Here is a 17,578-nt window from a genome sequence, read left to right as displayed (position 1 = left end):
GTTTTTTACTACACTATAAATAGCCTAAACAATGAAGGCTAGTGTGTCTAGCTGAAGGCCCACTCCCTCTGGGATTTTTCTCTTGGCTAATCTGTCTTGTATTGCAATTCAACTCATTCTCATTTATATAATGATCATCATCATCATCATTTGCTTCAGCTCTACACTCTCACTGTCAGGCAGTAAATGTACCTGTTGCATATGTCCCAAAACATTCTTCCTGGTGTCAAAGATGCCTTTTCCCTCCTCAGAATACAAGTTGTATATGAACTCTGTGGTATAGTTTTCATTACATTTCTCATTCCTGGAAAGAAAAATCAGTAACATGAGTTGAATTCCAAAATAGAAGCTGACGGTGACTAAGAAATGGCCTTAATGTACTGTCACAAATTAGGTCAAATAAGAAAGAAAAATGTAGATTTGATATGATATAGCACTAAGACAATTCTTGCTGCTCTTCTAATTGGCCGCCATATTTGGAACTGGGAAGGAATTTCACATTGTTTCATTGGCACTATAGTTTAACTTGTTTTCATATCTTACTATTTACAAAAAGTATCCCATTGTTCCCAATATCTACTCTTGATCTGGCTATATTTTGATCATTAATAAGCATTGTCAAACATCATTTTATGACCTGAAAGAGCTGTTGTGAAAGTAACCTTAAATGACTCCCATTTAGTTTACACAAATGCTTTTGTAGAAATGGAGGAGACAATTTCCATGTGACAAAACAATAACAACCTAGAAATGAACAGTTCCATTGCAAGGTAAGGATCTCGAGGTTAGTAACTCTCCATTCACTCTTCATTCTGAAATGCTATTATTCCTTGAATTGTCCTTGAATGCTGTGGAGTCATATGGAGGGACAGAAAACAGTCAAACAATAGTTTTTCTCCATCCTTGTAAACAAAAGGAAATACTTCATAAGCCTCAAATCCCTTTCTATTATTAGCTGATAAATAGTACCAGATACCTCAATATCAGGCCTCTCTTCACTGTGGTCTTCATTTTCTCAGTCAGGTGAGTCACATTTAGCTGTTAAAAACCCAAGGAAAAATAACATCATTCTGAGAATTCATATGAAAGGAAGCAGGGAGAATGTGTCCATGCAAAACAATACAAAATTATCTCTGATATAGATTTTGCTGTAACATTTAAAGCCCCATGTGCTTTCAAGGTGGTTGTGTGTCTTCTGCATGGAAAGACGTATTAATGCCAAGATTTGGCAAGACGTATTAATGCCAAGATTTGGGCAAGAAGGAAGGCTGAAACGTTGCACTGAAGCCTATGATGTTAACATCGTCAATACTGTAATATACTTTAATAGAATGTTTGGCCTCAAACTGGTGGGGTTTCACTTTCGTTCCAAATAAATATTGTGACACAGAGAGAGAAGCAAGAGGTGATTCTGCCATGTCCCACTGCATTACAAGTGATGGCAACAGACAGTATTTCCAGAAAAAGCCAATTCTACCATACCTTTCCTTTAGGAGCAATTAACAATCTAATATAGAGACCAGACCAGGTCATCCACTCTCAGAAGAAGCTGGTTGACTGACCAGAACATTAAATCATGCAGCAATACAACTGGCAGCTTGTCTGGTATCACGTCACAGATTTCTCATTCTGTATATGTTTCCTAACTGCACACACAATTTGAGAAGTATTGTTCTAAAATCTACAGTGGAGGGCTTCTCTTGAGGGACATAAAGAATACAGGAAGCTGTGTAATACTTGTCAGAAATATTAAAAATTAACTAGGTATTTTAAATTACAAAAATGTGAGTCAAGCACTGAGAGGGTTAAATGGATACAATGACTCAGTAAAGTTGCATTCAGTATAAGTAGGTGTGCCTGTTGCTTTTAACGCCTAAGTCTGAGAGAGCTCTCAGTGTGAGAGAACGCCTCAGTGGGGAAATTGGCTTTAGTGATAGTAGGCTTAGTCCATGAGAAAGGCCTGTGTGAGGTAAGCCTCGGTATGAAAAGGCCTCGTGTGTGAAGCTCCAGTGTGAAGGTTGAACTTTATTTGTGTTATGGAAACCTTGTTGTTGTAAATAGTGTGACCATATCATCTTGCTATAAAGAAAAGCCTCTTATGGAAGATCTAACATTGGTCTGTGTGTTTTTGTTGTTTTTATCCCTTTGGGCTACTGGTGCTGGGTCACGCTGCTTCTGATAAGTTACTCTGCTATACAGAAATTCTCCATAAGAATTTAACATCGAAAGAACTAAAAATCGCCCAAAATATTATAGGAGTGAAACTGGGAAAGAAGTCATTAAAATACTTAGGAGTAGAAATTCCAAAGAATTTAAATAATATTATCCAATCAAACTTCAACCATTTATGGAAATCTACAAGCAAAGCACTTAAAACCTGGGGGAAGAATTTTTGGGACATCACTTCTAGACTTAAAATTTATAAAATGAAGATTCTACCCAAATTCTTATATTTATTTCAAAGTCTGCCAGTAAACATCTCGGCAAAACTCTTTAAGAAGTGGGACAATTCCATCAAGAAATGGGTAGTGGGAGGGAATAAAAATAGAATTTCTAATTTTATATTCTATGGCACGCAAGAAATGGGGGGATGGGGAGCTCCATCCCTGGAGCTGTATTATGAGACATGCCATATCGCTAAATTAATAGAATTGGAATTGGAAGAGGGGAGAAAATGGGTGAAATTAGAGAAAGAATTAAACGATTGGAAAAAGGGCTCATTTATGGGAGAAAAAATTGATAAAAAAGAGCTTAATAAATTAAGAGATGGCCCCCTCCTCTCAACATTGTATGTTTGGAAGAAATGGCAAAATAAATTACAAATAAATAAAATAGATCCCTTTCCACTAGAAACCCTAGAAAATAAAGATAAAACATTTAGGAATTTAATCAGGTCCCTGAAAGAGAATGGAATAAAGAAGGTAGGAGACCTCTTGAAACCTAATGGAGATATTAAGAAATGGGATGAGATAAAGGACAAATGTGGTTCAAAGTATTGGATAGCTTGGTTGGGCTTGTCGAAAAGAGTACAAGAAATAAAAAAGAAAGAAACATCAGAAGCTCCATTGGATAGAATAATAGGTTGGAAAATAGAAAAAGAGAAAGGCATTATAGGGGAAATATACAAGGAACTAATAGCCTTATCCTACAATACAAAACATACTTTAGTAGAGGCCTGGAAACAGGATATAAATTTTAATGAAAACTTAGTAAACTCCTGGATCAATAAAACTCAAAAAATTAAACATCTAAGAATCAAAGAAACACAAAAGAAAATAATTTCAAAATGGTATAGGACCCCCTCTCAATTGGCTCACATTATGAAAAACACTTCTAACAAATGCTGGCATAAATGTGGGGAGACTGGTACTTTCTCACACATGTGGTGGGACTGCTCTGAAATCCAAAAATTCTATAATACTGTTAGAGAAGTAATAGAGGAAATAATAGGGCAAAAACTACATTGGGATAAAGCTCGATTTCTGTCCCTCAACATAGAGGTAAAGGAGGGAAACAACGAATGGTCAGAGATATTGAAATTTATGATAGCTGCTACACATGCCACAATCGCCAGAGGTTGGAAAGATAAAACAAGGTGGGACATGAAAACTTGGTGGTCTTATCTTTCTGAATATTTAATTAGTGATTTCATTTATGAAAAGAAAAATAAATATTTGAATATTCAGTCAAGACAAGATTGGTTTAGAAAATGGTCTTGTTTAATCGAAAAAACGGAAGGAAAAGATAGGTACAGAACTTTAAATCAGGCCTTCCAGACAATTAAATCAATGAATTGATTCAAGTAACCCAGATGGGGGTGGGAGGGAGGTGAGGAGAGGGTGGTAAGGGTGGGTGGGTGGGGAGGGGTTTTTAAAAGGGTGATTAATCAAGATTTATGGTTAAGGGAAGCACAATTGGAACCTGTATCCTAGACATAAAAATTGTAATCAGTTTTTGATATTGTCTTTTGATGCTAAGGTTCATATTGTATTGTTTTGTTATCCAAAATAAAAATTTAAAAAAAAAACTCTGCTATACATTCATGAGGTTGGGTTTTTGTTAATAAGCCCACTCCCCCAACGATACTTTCTTGTTCACTTAGTTCTATATTATTTGCAGGTGGGGGGGGGGGATGAAGGGTCCTTTCAGGTATTGTCGGATTGCAGCTCCCATGGTTTCTCACTATCAGCTAAGGCTGTTAGGAGTCACAGTATACCACACTGAATTCCCTTGCCAAGTTTGTGGATAGCAGCTTTCTCGGGTTTTCAACAAGGGCTTTTCAGGCGTACTTAAAGAGGCCAAGGCATGCAGCCTCTATGCTATGCCTCATCTGCTCTCCACCATTGAGCCACAGGTTTTCCTTGGTCCTGGGAGGTTGCATCCCGCTACACTCTGTGGATCAGATATTCCTTTTAAATAGACAAAATACTCATAGCCTCCTGAGCAGCTGCAAAGGGCTTTCACCTCCAGGTCCCGGATGTTGAAAGGATCTTCATAAATGTAGGCTGCGTCAGCTCCAGCAGCCAAACCTGCCATGGTAGCCAGATAGCCACAGAAGCCTCCCATGGTCTCAATGATGAACACCCGCCTCTTGGTGCCAGCTGCAGACTGCTTGATACGGTCACAAGTCTGAGAATTAAATAAATAAACATGTCACAGAAAGACAACCACCTCTCTGAATGAAGACTAAACAACAACAACAACACAACAAAAGGCTGGATGGGGAATATTCCTCTAGGATTCCTTCAAGAGGAGATAAATGAAAAGCATGCATGCCCATGGTTTACAATAATAATAATAATAATAATAATAATAATAATAATAATAATAATCTTTATTTGTACCCCGCTACCATCTCCCCAAGGGACTCGGTGCGGCTTACATGAGGCCAAGCCCAAAGTACATCAAACAAAACATCAATAAACACAACATCAATAAACAATCAATAAAATACAAATCATATAAATCACACAAACAAAACATCTGAATGACCAGCCTATGCATGGAGTGACTTGGGTTACAACAATTCCGAACAAAACACCAGCACTGAATTAAATTTGCACTAGTACAGGGATGACACTATTGATGAGGTTATGAGTCTCCAACTCCTGCTAGTTGTCAGAATTATAAGAGGTTGTGTAAGGCACTGAAACACTGCCCTCAACCATCTTTTTAAACTTTCTCCTTATATTATCACTTCCTTCCAATGTTGACATTTGAATCAGGGCATCACTCAAGACTCATAGAATCCAAGAGGCACAAAAGACCACCAGACTCATCCAGCCCAACCCCTTTCTGTCATACTGAACACTCAATGAAAGCACTATTACAGATGGCCTTCTGGAAAATGAGGCTCTTTCAGTGAAGCTCTTACCGACGTGATGGTGTTGAGGGCTGTGTCTGCCCCGATGCTGAAGTCAGAGCCAGGAATGTTGTTAGAGACGGTGGCAGGGATCACACAGATTGGGATGCAGAGCTCTTCAAACTTCGCTCGGCCCTCAATCATCTCCAGGCTGCCAGTGAAAGCCTAACGAAATGAAAAAAGAGAACAGGAGATTGATTGGAAGGAGTCTCCACATCCACTTTTTGCAAGAAAGAAAGACCAGAATATTCTTTGTGACTCGTAGCATTGCAACATCCCGCTATGCCAACATAAGGCACAGCAGAGTCTGTGAGTTGGAGAGGGAGATAGAAGCAAATTTGAACAACCCCATTTCCTCAGGAAAGTGGCCAACAAAGAGAGGTTTCTCTCTCCTCTGTCTGTCCCCCTTCACTGTCTGTGGCCATTTTGGCACTGCACTGCCCATGAGGCAGGTTGTTTTCCAAGGATGGCATCTGCCATCCTCTTGGCAACAGATGGAGACATGTTTTGCTTCCAAAGGCCTTTTGAAAGCGACCACTTATGGGGAAAGTGTCTTAAGAATATTCTGTGTCATATGTTTTTGTTGCTTTTCAATGGATATGCTCTTAAATAACTTTCAACTCCATTGGTAGTTTAATTACATGTTAAGTTTTGTATGTTTTTGCCATGCAAACTCTTATCTGTATTTGTTATATTTTTTTCAAGTTGCCTTGGAATCCCAAGACTGGAGAAAAAAAATAGGCTGATTGTGTTAATGGAGATTATCCTACAAGGTAGGCAAATCGCAAGTATAGAAGGCCAACAGTTTCTTATGCCTGATGTTGCTCCTTTCCTAATGGAAAACAGCCTGAAATATTTTCTTTTATTAACACGAATGATCCATTAATCAAATCCTTTTGTAAAAGAAACACTTTCCAATAGTCTCACAAGCCGGGGGGGGGGGGGGGGGGATCCAATTGGGATTTCCTGGTTTAGCTGCTCAGAGAAATACTCTTGTTGTTGCTGGGGGAACGTGAAGAGGAGAAGCACTTTAATACAATGGTTTTCAACCTGTGGGTCCCCGGGTGTTTTGGCCCACAACTCCCAGCCAAGTTTACCAGCTGTTAGGATTTCTGGGAGTTGAAGACCAAAACATCAGGGGACCCACAGGTTGAGAACCACTGATTTAAGAACCAACCAACCTCCAAGTTGAACTGAGTGATCTCCTTTGATCTCAGCTCATTAAGCAAGCTCTCAATTTATCTTTACTGCTATCCAGCCTGTAACTCTCCTTCCTTAGCTGGACTGGGATATTAGTGCAGACCAGGCGGCTTTTCTTGCTCTGTTTTCATCCCACAGACTACACCATTTCTCACAACCAAAAGCAATATTCTGATCATTTGCTGGTTTTGATTTTCAATGTTTGTGGTCTTTTTAATGTGTGTTTAGGGATAATTTATTAAGCGGGAAATTGCAAGTGGGGAGTGGGAGAGAATACTGAAATTTTCACACACAACCATAAAAAAATTCTCATAAAGCAGATGGGTTGCACAATTCCCACTTCTGCTATGGATAGAGAGGGTGCTTCTTCCGATCCACAGCCACAAAAACTAGCACACGCTGTCTGGGAAAGGAATTCTGTGGAGCTTGATAACTTACGCATTCATGCATCAGGTTGTTAATACTTTAAGTGAAAGATGACTGCCTTCTTTATTTATTCCTTTACGTTTTGTCCATAATTGCTTGAGACATACCTCAAAGCCACCAATGACGATCAGGCCATGAATATTAAAATTGGCAATTGTGTTGCTGATTTCCTCAAAGTATTTCTTGGGCAGTGTCCTGTGAGTGAATAAGAAACATCAGAGAAAAGCAATGGTGCCCCTTTTCCTTGTTTGACATCTTACAGAAAGCCCTAACATTGGCACGTCCACACCATGATCCTACGATTTCTCATCTGCTTCCAGTCAATATTCTCTTGGAAATTTGGGAGTTTTCAGCTGTTTCAGTTCATGATCTGAAAGACACAGTTCATTCCTCCTAGTGCAGAAACTCAGTGACATAACCTATGCTTTCAAGGAGACTATCCGATGCTTCTCTTCAGTGACACTCATCTAGATTAGTTCTTTCAAAATCAGGCTCCACTGAGGATAATTCTGTACCTCAGAACAGAGTATGATTATACACATGCCTTCAAAGTTAGTAAATAATGCCTTTCAGCTGCTGCATAAGCTCATGGCAGGTTTTGGAACCAAAACTATAGACCCACGGATAAGTTGATGGTCACTTCATGAAGAGTGTATTGTGTCAGTGCGACTTCAAGGGGCCAGCTACACTGCTGCCACCATTTTCCTGTCCTGTCATTTTTTTAAAAAAAGCCTTTCTCCAATCTACTCAGAGAAGGGAATGATTCCTTTTCAAATAACATTATGCTACAGGGGTGGGTGGTGGTATTTTTTCATTCTGATTTCAGCTACTGTACTCACACTGAACCTAGTACGAGTCGACCCAGGTAGCTTTTATGACTAAAATGTATAGGCTTATACATAGGTTTATACGGTATTGTCTTTAAAAAATAACCTTAACACAGAGTTATGCGTAGTTTCAAACATTTCTATGTCCTTAGTCATTTCTCTGTCCTCTGTCTCAATACCTCTTCGTCCCAAGGCTTGATCCACCCCTTCCAGTCCAGCCACCAACTCCACTCCATCCAATTTCTTCAACCTAGAAAAAGAGAGATTTGATAATAGGAGGAGGCTGATTAGGGGAAAGGCTCCGTTTCCTAAAGCAAACCTGTCACAGCAAAACCAACAAAAATCCCTACGATAACCCCAACATGAACACATTTACGATGGCAAGACACAGGGATGTAGAATCAGATTGCATTGGCAGGCTGGTTCTCTCCCAGGTCCTATCCTGGGAAGAAGATGTAGGGGCCTTAACCACATTTCCAATACCAAAAGGATGCCATGACCCCTGATGTACAGTATTTGTCTTCTCTTTGCTTCTTCTATGTGCGAAAGCTGGCACTTTAGGAGTTGACTGAGTAAGATTTGCTCCTGCTGCTTATTTTCCCAGGAATATTCTGTCCGTTCTTTGGAATCCAGCTGAGTCCTGGACTGCAATCCCCTTGGGGCATCACACCAGTAGATGTCCTGGCTGCACTAAAGCATAAGGATGTATCTAATAGCCCTTTTGGCAAGCAACTCCCCATTTCCCTACAGCACTACAACTCACGGACATAGCTCCATTGCCACCAGAATACCATGGAGGCTAAAAGCCAGACTGTCCAAACCTCTGCCTAGTTGTTGTTGTTACTATTTTATTTATTTATTTATACTCCACTTTTCTTTCTGAATTGAGATTGAAAGCAGCAGTTAAATGCTAAACAACTGCTCAGACTTCACCTCAGGAGTCAGCCAGCTCTCAAACTAACTTTCATGTGATTGATTTTCACTTTAAGTTGTAGCAATGGAATCTCTGTGAGGGAACTTCCCTTTTCAAAGGTATTTTCACTTTAATTTCTCAGCCAGAGAAAGGGAAAGGGAAAGCAAAATCAGTTCTGGAAGCCCCACCTCCTCCTCGTTGGGGAATCTGAGTTGTTAGGCTTAAAAATAACCCTCCGTTGGGGTGATTCGACCATAAATATACCAGAGTACCAGAAGCAAACTTTATAACCAGCAGAAACTTACATGTCATGAGCTAGGATAAGCTTCTATTCCTTAGGAAGGCACAGGATAGCAGAGTCAGAACTTCAGGTTCAAAAATATTTATTGAAGTAAAAGAAATACATTCTTGATAGAAAAGATTTTGGAGCTAACTAGCTTAGTAAATCTCATCTTCTAAAGAGGTAAAAGAGTAAAAAGTAAAAAAAAGGTCCATGCAGCTACATTTTGCCTACAGAGAGAGGCAAAATGTTCATCCTCACTGAAAGAAAAGGCAGAATAGACAATGCTGGTGAATGGCCACATGGCCAAGCCCTGGGCAATAAAAATACCTTTGAAAAGGGAAGTTCCCTCACAGAGACAGTAGTAAGGAGGAGGAGGAAAGTCAAAGCCCGTCTTGGTAAACATGCATAGGAATGTGAGGGAGGAATCTCTCAGTCTAATCCTATCTCTAGTCTAGGTACTCATTGAGGACTGGAGACTTGATGACATAAGAGACTTGTGCAGTCCAGGGATGAAACCCAACACTCCTTTCAGAAGACATGGCGCTTCAGGATGGGAGAAGGACAATTCAGAAAACAGTCAGGTGAATAAGGGAACCCGGTAGACAGAATTTGGCCTGTGGACTGAAGGCAAACTCTTCACGGGCATAATGTTTCATTCACAATGTCCCACAGGTGTGTCTACAGACACACGTTCTTCCAAGTAAGGCAACATTCCAGGTGTCTGAAAAAGTGGGCTGGCATTTGTGAAAGTTTATGCCAAGAAAAATCTGTTGGCCAAAATCCTGTCTGCTGTCTGTCTTCATTGCCTTAGACTAGCTTAGCTACCCGCCTTCCCAGGTTTATTTTCAGTACAAATAATTGCAGCACCAGTGTGCATTTAGGTGAACCATAAACAAACTCTTTGAGAACAGTGATGCAGGAAGCACAAAATAACAGCACAACCATTGTCAAAGGAAGAAGGAATCTGCTTCGTAAAATGAATAAATCAATGAATGGATGGAATTACCTTTCCTTCAGCAAGGCCTTCAAACCCATCATGTACAGCCAGCATCCTGTGGCCATGGATCAATCCAATTCTGACGGTCGACCTTACGGCTGCATTCATGCCAGCTGCTGGTGCCCCCACATTCATCACCGCCAAATTATAGCCACTCTGCAATGCAGAAAGGGATTGGGACAAATTGAGGAGAAGGTGAGTTTCAGGCATACAGTGCTCCATTTCTAAGATACCCTTGTTTTGGGACCCCTGGATCACTATAAAGAATCATTCACATGGATAGACACACAGTCACAGAGCCAGGCTGGCTCATACTTTGCACAGGGTGGGGCAGCTATCTCTGGACACAGACTTGGTGCGGTTTTGTGTTTTGAGTGTTGGAATAGGAGAGATCAAAATTCAGAGAAATACAGAGGAATGGAAAAGTGGTTTCTTCCTTTTTTTCTGCTTTTAATAGACACATACAGGGAGCCCCTGGTGGCGTGGTGGGCTAAACTACTGAGCTGCAGAATTTGCTGACCAAAAGTGAGGTGATCTCCTGCTGTTAGCTCCAGCTTTTGCCAACCTAGCAGTTCAAAAACATGCAAATGTGAGTAGATAAATAGGAGCTGCTCTGGCAGGAAGGCAATGGGGCACCATGCAGTCGTGCTGGCCACATGACCTTGGAGGTGTCTAAGACAATGCTGACTGTTTGGCTTAGAAATGGAGATGAGCACCACCCCCCAGAGTCAGACACGACTGGACTTAATGTCAGGGGAAACCTTTACCTTTTATAGACACATATAATGAAATCATACGTCTCTCTCTAAAATTATATTACACACTTCTTCAGATCACCAATTCCCAAAACCAATAACTATATAGTGATTTCCATGTTTCTTTGCCAAAAGTCGAGTAGGGGTTTTCAGTCATTTCAAAATATCACTAAATACTTTTAAAAATTAGATGCCAGAGATTCTTCTCTTGACAAAACAGGTACCATATTGTTACAATAGAATTTGGAACAGTTAAATTTTGGGTTACAATGCCCAGAGGTCCCACTGCCAATATATAGTCCAGAAATATTTATTTATTTATTTACTATACTTGTATACTGCCTTTCTCAGCCTATCGGCAACTTTCTCAAGCTCTGCACTGATCTATATTTTTTCCACAGTTTGCAAATTAGCCCTTTGCCAACTCTTACCTTTGCAGTGGGTGGGTGCACATGAGCCAAGATCTTGTAAACATTCCAGTTATTCTGGAAACTCCTGTGATAATAAAATGGTCAAGGATCAATCTCATCCAAAAGGAAGCCACACCCTGTTCCCTCAAATCCCTTGATGATGAACAGCATCTAAGAGACCCAGCCATGAATCCAAAATTACCTTGTTCAAATCTAAACCCAGTTCAGAAATTAGGTAATCTCTCTCAACTTCAATCCTGCTTCCACTGACATACCTGACATTGTTATGTAATAAAAGAAGTATGTGAAGTACTACCTTAGTCTATGAGAAGGCTGAGTATGAGAAGGTATGAAGCTTTGGTGAAAGAAGCCCCTGGTTAAAGGCCTCGTGTATAAAGGCTGCTGGGTGTAAACAGCAACTGTTTGAAGCTCCAGTATAAATTCGTTGTGAGAGGAGTCTCTGTGAGAGCAAAGCTGTTTATCTGCATGAGGAAGAATCCCAGCACGGAAGCAAAGAAGGAAGTATAAAGGACTTTATTTCTGTTGTGGAAACCTTGTTATTGTAATTAGTGCAACTATATTATTTTACTACAAAGAAAAGCCTCATATGGAAGACATAATATTGGTCTGTGTGTTTTTGTACTTTTTGTTACTTTTGGCTACTGGTGCTGGGTCACACTGCTACTGATAAGCTACTCTGTTGTACGTTTATGAGGAGGGTCTTTTATTAATAAGCCCACTTGCTCAACACAAGTCTTATATACATGTGAATTACCATTAACTATTGCCTATAATCTATCTGTTCTTCCCTTCAGGCACCACCATCTTGTTTCCAAAGCTGTTGCTAAAGTCTGGGGAACTTTCTGGAGTCCTGTTCACACAAAGTGTATACTTCTTCCAGGATTATTCCATACATAAGGAAGAGTCATTAAAGGCATTGTGTCCAGAAGTTTTTAGATGTTGAGTTTTTTGAGTTAGGGATGTATAATTGCTGTGTACCTTCAAGTACTTTCCGATTTATAGCAAACATATCATGGGGATTTCTTGGTAAGATCTGTTTAGAAGATATTTGCTTTTGGTTCCTCGGAAACTGAGAGAATGTCACTTGCCCAAGGTAACCCAATGGGTTTTCACAGCTGCATAGGGATTCAAACCCTGGTCTCCCATTTGGATCCAGCACTCAAATCAACACAGCACACTGTCTCTCCGCAATGGTATGTTGTTGTTGTTGTTGATTATGATTATGATGATGATAAAATGTATTAGTGTGTTTTGATTGCCATAAAGATGAACTAAGGGCTTCTGGCTATGTTGCTTGTAAAATTCTGGGAAGTATAGTTCAAAAACATAATTCTCGGGGGGTGGGGTGGGGGAGCCCACAACACACAATGGCTCAACACCGTGGTATTAACTCACCTTCCTCTAAGTTTAAGAGCTTCATCAAACCGCCCTTCATTCATTGCTGTTGTGACATCCTTTGTCTGTTGAAAGAAAAAATTACAACTTCTTAGAGGGCAGACTTGATTGCAGCTTTTGCTGACCAAACTACAAAGCTTAGGAGTCCATAGCATAGAGCGATGATGGCTGAAGTAAAATCACAGCATTATAAGGCTGTAGTGTTAAAGGACCCCCAAAATGGAAGAGACACTTGTGTGAGGTTTCTGCTTCTGGTTGTAAAACAAATTGATTATATGCTTTGCGTGTGTTTGGGGGAGAGAGCATCTACTGGTTTTTGTCAGAAGCATCAAAATGTTTCAGTCGAGACCTGGATCAACGCAGCAGGAAAAGCAGGGCCAAGAAATACTCACCACTTGGACGCACTCCATAAGAGGAAGGCGGATGGCTTGGTTACCCGAAAGGCTGACAACACATGCTGGGGTATCTGGGGTTCCTTCCAATAAGGCCATCACGGCTTCCACACCCATCCTGCTTCCCTACAAGATTCAGAACAGAAAGCTTATTTATTTATTTATTTATTTACTTACTTACTTACTATATTTATACCCTGCTCTTCTCACCCCGAAGAGGACTCAGAGTGACTTACAAATCATGGCAAAATTCAATGCCACATTATGCATACAAATAATAAATGTAACATCTCAAATTATAAAACAGTTAAAACATATAAATACAATAGACCAGATTAAAAACATAGTACTGAGTCTCATAGCTGTTGTTCAAGCTGCTACGTTCAAGTCGAATTCCATATTATACTATTTCCTGTGTGCAAAGCCAGGTCTTTATCTTTTTCCTGAGGACCAGGAGGGATGGGGCCAGTCTAATGTCACTGGGGAGGGAGTTCCATAGCTGAGGGGCCACCACTGAGAACGCCCTGTCTCTCATTCCCACGAGTCACACTTGCGAAGCGGGTGGGAATGAGCAGGACTGCCATAGCAGATCTTAAGGCTCTAACTGGCTAATAAAGGGAGATATGTTCGGACAGGGAAGTTGGACCAGAACTGTTTCAGGCTTTATAGGCTAAATGCAATACTTTGAATGGAAGCTGGTAGCAAACTGGCAGCCAGTGGAGCTGACATAACAGTGGGGCTGTACGTTCCATGAAAGCTTTTGACAACACATAATTACTCTTCTGAGATCTAATTAATTCCAGATCGGAAATATCCTAGAAAGTATTTCTTTTACTAACACAAACAACCCATAAACAACAATCTTTTTTAAAAGGAACACTTTCCAATGGTCTCCCAACAACTGGCACTGCCTCAGACTGTGGGGCTATGTATTGAGAAGCTTGCTCTCCCGTCTCCCAGCCCAGTATTTAGGCATACTGTATACATACAAAATATTTGGAGCAGAATCATATTGCTTTTTTGTTTTTACCAGGACACGATCAAAAGCAGAGGGGGTCCCACCGCGCTGCACATGTCCAAGGATGGTGACTCTTGTGTCATAGCCCAGGCGTTTCACAACCAGCTGTAGAGGAAAGAAGACAACAAAATAATATGATCACTTCCAAATTTAAAATGATAGAAACGTGGAGTTGAAAGAGGCCACAAAGACTGTCCTGCCCAACCCGCATTATATAGGAATACATGACTAAAAATATAAAAGGAGTAAAAATCAACAGACAATGAGTGCTAAGGTTGTAGAATATTTCCAGTAATTGAGTGTCTAATATGTGATTATTACTATTGATACGTTTTAGGTTAGGGTGATTGTTTTAGATTTAGTTGTGTTAGATGCAGTAATTTTAGTTTTATATGTTATGTATTTTTGCATTGTTCTTATTCTTTCAATTTCTCCCTTTATTTCTGAATAAAAATTAATAAAGACGGACGACATCACTAATGAACCCCTGAAGATGCCAAACCATCTTCTGTTAGAAGACTTCCAAAGAAGGAGGCTTTTTCCAAGGCAGTCTATTTCACTGTGTCATTTTTCTTACAACAACAACCACAACAACACCGCCCTAGCTCCCAAAAGGGACTCAGAGCGTGTACAACAAAAAATCATCAATGCCTAAGAAACATAACTTAATAAAGCACTTCAAATAATAAACAATCAAATTGACAGGGTTGCTGTAGGTTTCTTTGGGCTATATGGCCATGTTCTAGAGGCATTCTCTCCTGACGTTTTGCCTGCATCTATGGCAAGGATCCTCAGAGGTGCAGGTGAAACGTCAGAAGAGAATGCCTCTAGAACATAGCCATATAGCCCGAAAAAAACCTACAACAACCCAGTGATTCTGGCCATGAAAGCCTTCAACAATAAATCAAATAGACAGCATCAGGATATACTTATAAAACAACTCAATAACAAGTGTGAAATTCAAATATACAAAGTAAAATAATTGGGACATATTTCTCTAATGACTCTAATAATGGTCAGAAGTAATTAACATATTTAAAAAGAATCTTACAGTTAACAATTGGTCATCCGGATGCAGATAGGTCTCCATGAGCTGAGTCAGAATTTAAAGAGTACTAGTTCTCCTCCTCTCCATACACTTGAGTACACAAGTGAGTTTTTAACAGCTTCTTAAAGGAGAGGAGGGAAAGGGCCATTTTCAGTTCTTTTGGGAGAGAGTTCCAGAAGTCATGGAGAAGGCCCCTCTCTCGTTCCCAACAGCCGCGCTTGAGATGGGGTGGGACCGAGAGAAGGGCTTCCTCCACAGATTGCCTTGCTCATGTTGGTTTATATGCAGAAAGGCGGTTTTTCAAATAGTCTGAGACTGAACTGTTTAGGGCTGTAAAGGTAACGACCAGCACTTTGTATTTAGCCTGGAAGCAGATCGGCAGCCAGTGGAGCAGCCGCAAATGGGAATCGTCCTATAATGGTACAGGATGCCCAACACCACTGGAGAAATTATACTGTCTAGCCAGCACTGCACCACCCGACATCTGCTGGGAAGTAGCAGTCAATAATGAAAGGACCAAGGCAGTGACATCTCCGGCCCATCCCCTGTTCAAATATCAGCCAGCATGCCAAGGCCTTAAATCAAGAAATAGTTTTCTAAGATCTACAGAGGTACTTGCAGGAACACCTCAGCAAATGGCAGGCTAAAACCTGGAACCTCAATCAGTAGCTGATACCAGATGAGAAACTCCCCCCTGGGCACACAGAAGGCTGGACAACTTGGAAGGCGCTGAACAGACTGAGCTCAGGTACCACGAGATGCAGAGCCAACCTTAAGAAATGAGGCCACAAAGTGGCGTCCACAACATGCGAGTGTAGAAAAGAGCAAACCACAGACCACCTACTACAATGTAGTCTGAGCCCTGCCACATGCACAATGGAGGACCTTCTTACAGTGACACCAGAAGCACTTGAAATGGCCAGCTACTGCTCAAAGGAAATTTGGTATAATGCCAAGTTTTTAATTTTGTTAGTGGGTTTTTAAATACATTATAACTGTATTCTCAATGTGCTTCTGATACAACAAATAAATAAATAACTAACCAGGAGCTTCATTTCATCACAGTCCTGGGCCAAGGATCTAAATGGAAACAGGATTGTTGCCACTCACAGTCTTAATGTCCTCTGAAGTAATGGGCTTGCCGTGCTTGTCAATGGCTCCTTCAGCTACAATGATGATGTTCAATCGTGAACCCCGAGTTCTTGTCTGTTAGAAAAGAGAAGGAAAACAGCACAACTTGTTTTGTAAGAGAACTTGCATTCATCACCTTAGAAGACAAAGCTTTCTAGGAAAAAAACCTCTTCTACACCTACAAGTCCCACAACTGCATTGTGAAAAACTGGAGTGTGTCCAAGGATGTTTCCACTTCCATTCTGAAAAGGCTTGTTTCTAGCCTACAAGGCTGCAATTACAAAATTATGTCATGTGTTGTATAGTGAAGTACTACTAATTCACTAGGCCTACTTATTTATTTTGTAAGGCTTCACAGCATCTCTCAGTGTTTTTATTTATTTATTTATTTATTTATTTATTTATTTATTTAGAAGTTTTCTATACTGGTCTTCTCACCTCAACGACGGACTCAGGTCGGTTTACAGCATATATAAAAGTACAATCATATAAAGTACAACAAAGTGCAAAATCATTACATATTAAAATAGTACAATAAAGTACAATAGAACATCTTCATCACATTTCTGTGTCAAAGGCCCATGGTATCTTTTTGGAAAGGCTGTCCATGCCCCCTTCTACACTGTCCTTATATCTCAGGATCTGATCCCAGATTATCTTCTTATACCAGATTATATGGCAGTGGAGACTCATATAATCCAGTTCAAAGCAGATAACCTGGGATCAGATCCTGGGATATAAGGACAGTGTAGAAGGCGCATGAGTTAGCTGCTAGAGGAACTCTTTTCAATGGCCTTCTCCTCCCCGAATGGCCAATTCCAGAAAGTGCTGCTGAAGGATCACTGCTTGATGTTTTGGCACATAGGGCGGGCATCTTGCAAGTATCTCTACTTTTCTGCAGGCTATTTAACATCGATATGAAAAGCAGTGTTGCAGCACCTGGAAATTCTGACTGACATATGCTGGCAATATGCACAGCTTTATTTTCTTTATTTAAAAAAAAAACTCAGGAAAAGTAGTAGGTAGCTATGGTAACTAACTAGGAGAAAGCAATTAACCAGAGTCCTCCTCGAGTTGTTGGGCTCAAAATCTGTTCATCCCTGGCAACTGGCCATAGCTGACTGGAGATGATGAACACTGCAGTCCTCCAGCAGCTGGACAGTGGCTTCTAGTCCCATTGCTGGTTTAAGGACTAGTTTTTTTTTAATTGTGTCAGAAGCTACTTGAGAACATATTACAGGTCACTTCTGGTGTTAGAGAATTGGCCATCTACAGAGATGGTTCCCAGGAGACGCCCAGATGTGTTACTACACTGCTGGGAGGCTTCTCTCATGTCCCCACAAGCTAGAGCTGACAAATGGGAGCTCACCCATCTTGTGGATTCGAACCGGCAACCTTCA

At 40.5% G+C, this 17,578-nt stretch overlaps 1 protein-coding gene across 3 annotated transcripts in view; it reads right to left on the bottom strand.

Annotated features, from left to right (window-relative positions):
• PFKM (phosphofructokinase, muscle) overlaps positions 1-17,578 on the bottom strand; it is a 56,691-nt gene that overhangs the window by 3,757 nt on the left and 35,356 nt on the right. For all 3 annotated transcript variants that reach the window (XM_067464252.1, XM_060762951.2, XM_060762950.2), the window contains 12 exons: positions 16,158-16,253; positions 14,012-14,104; positions 12,982-13,107; positions 12,590-12,654; positions 11,195-11,258; positions 10,018-10,164; positions 7,995-8,065; positions 7,096-7,183; positions 5,375-5,527; positions 4,465-4,629; positions 977-1,038; positions 193-304 (listed from right to left, as the gene is read on the bottom strand). In XM_067464252.1, the coding sequence (XP_067320353.1) occupies positions 193-304; positions 977-1,038; positions 4,465-4,629; positions 5,375-5,527; positions 7,096-7,183; positions 7,995-8,065; positions 10,018-10,164; positions 11,195-11,258; positions 12,590-12,654; positions 12,982-13,107; positions 14,012-14,104; positions 16,158-16,253 (1,242 nt within the window). The remainder of the gene's footprint in view (positions 1-192; positions 305-976; positions 1,039-4,464; positions 4,630-5,374; positions 5,528-7,095; positions 7,184-7,994; positions 8,066-10,017; positions 10,165-11,194; positions 11,259-12,589; positions 12,655-12,981; positions 13,108-14,011; positions 14,105-16,157; positions 16,254-17,578) is intronic.

This window comes from Anolis sagrei, chromosome 2 (assembly GCF_037176765.1).
Source record: "Anolis sagrei isolate rAnoSag1 chromosome 2, rAnoSag1.mat, whole genome shotgun sequence".
In the NCBI taxonomy this organism is placed as follows: Eukaryota; Metazoa; Chordata; class Lepidosauria; order Squamata; family Dactyloidae; genus Anolis; species Anolis sagrei.
This window is presented reverse-complemented; position numbering and strand designations above follow the sequence as displayed.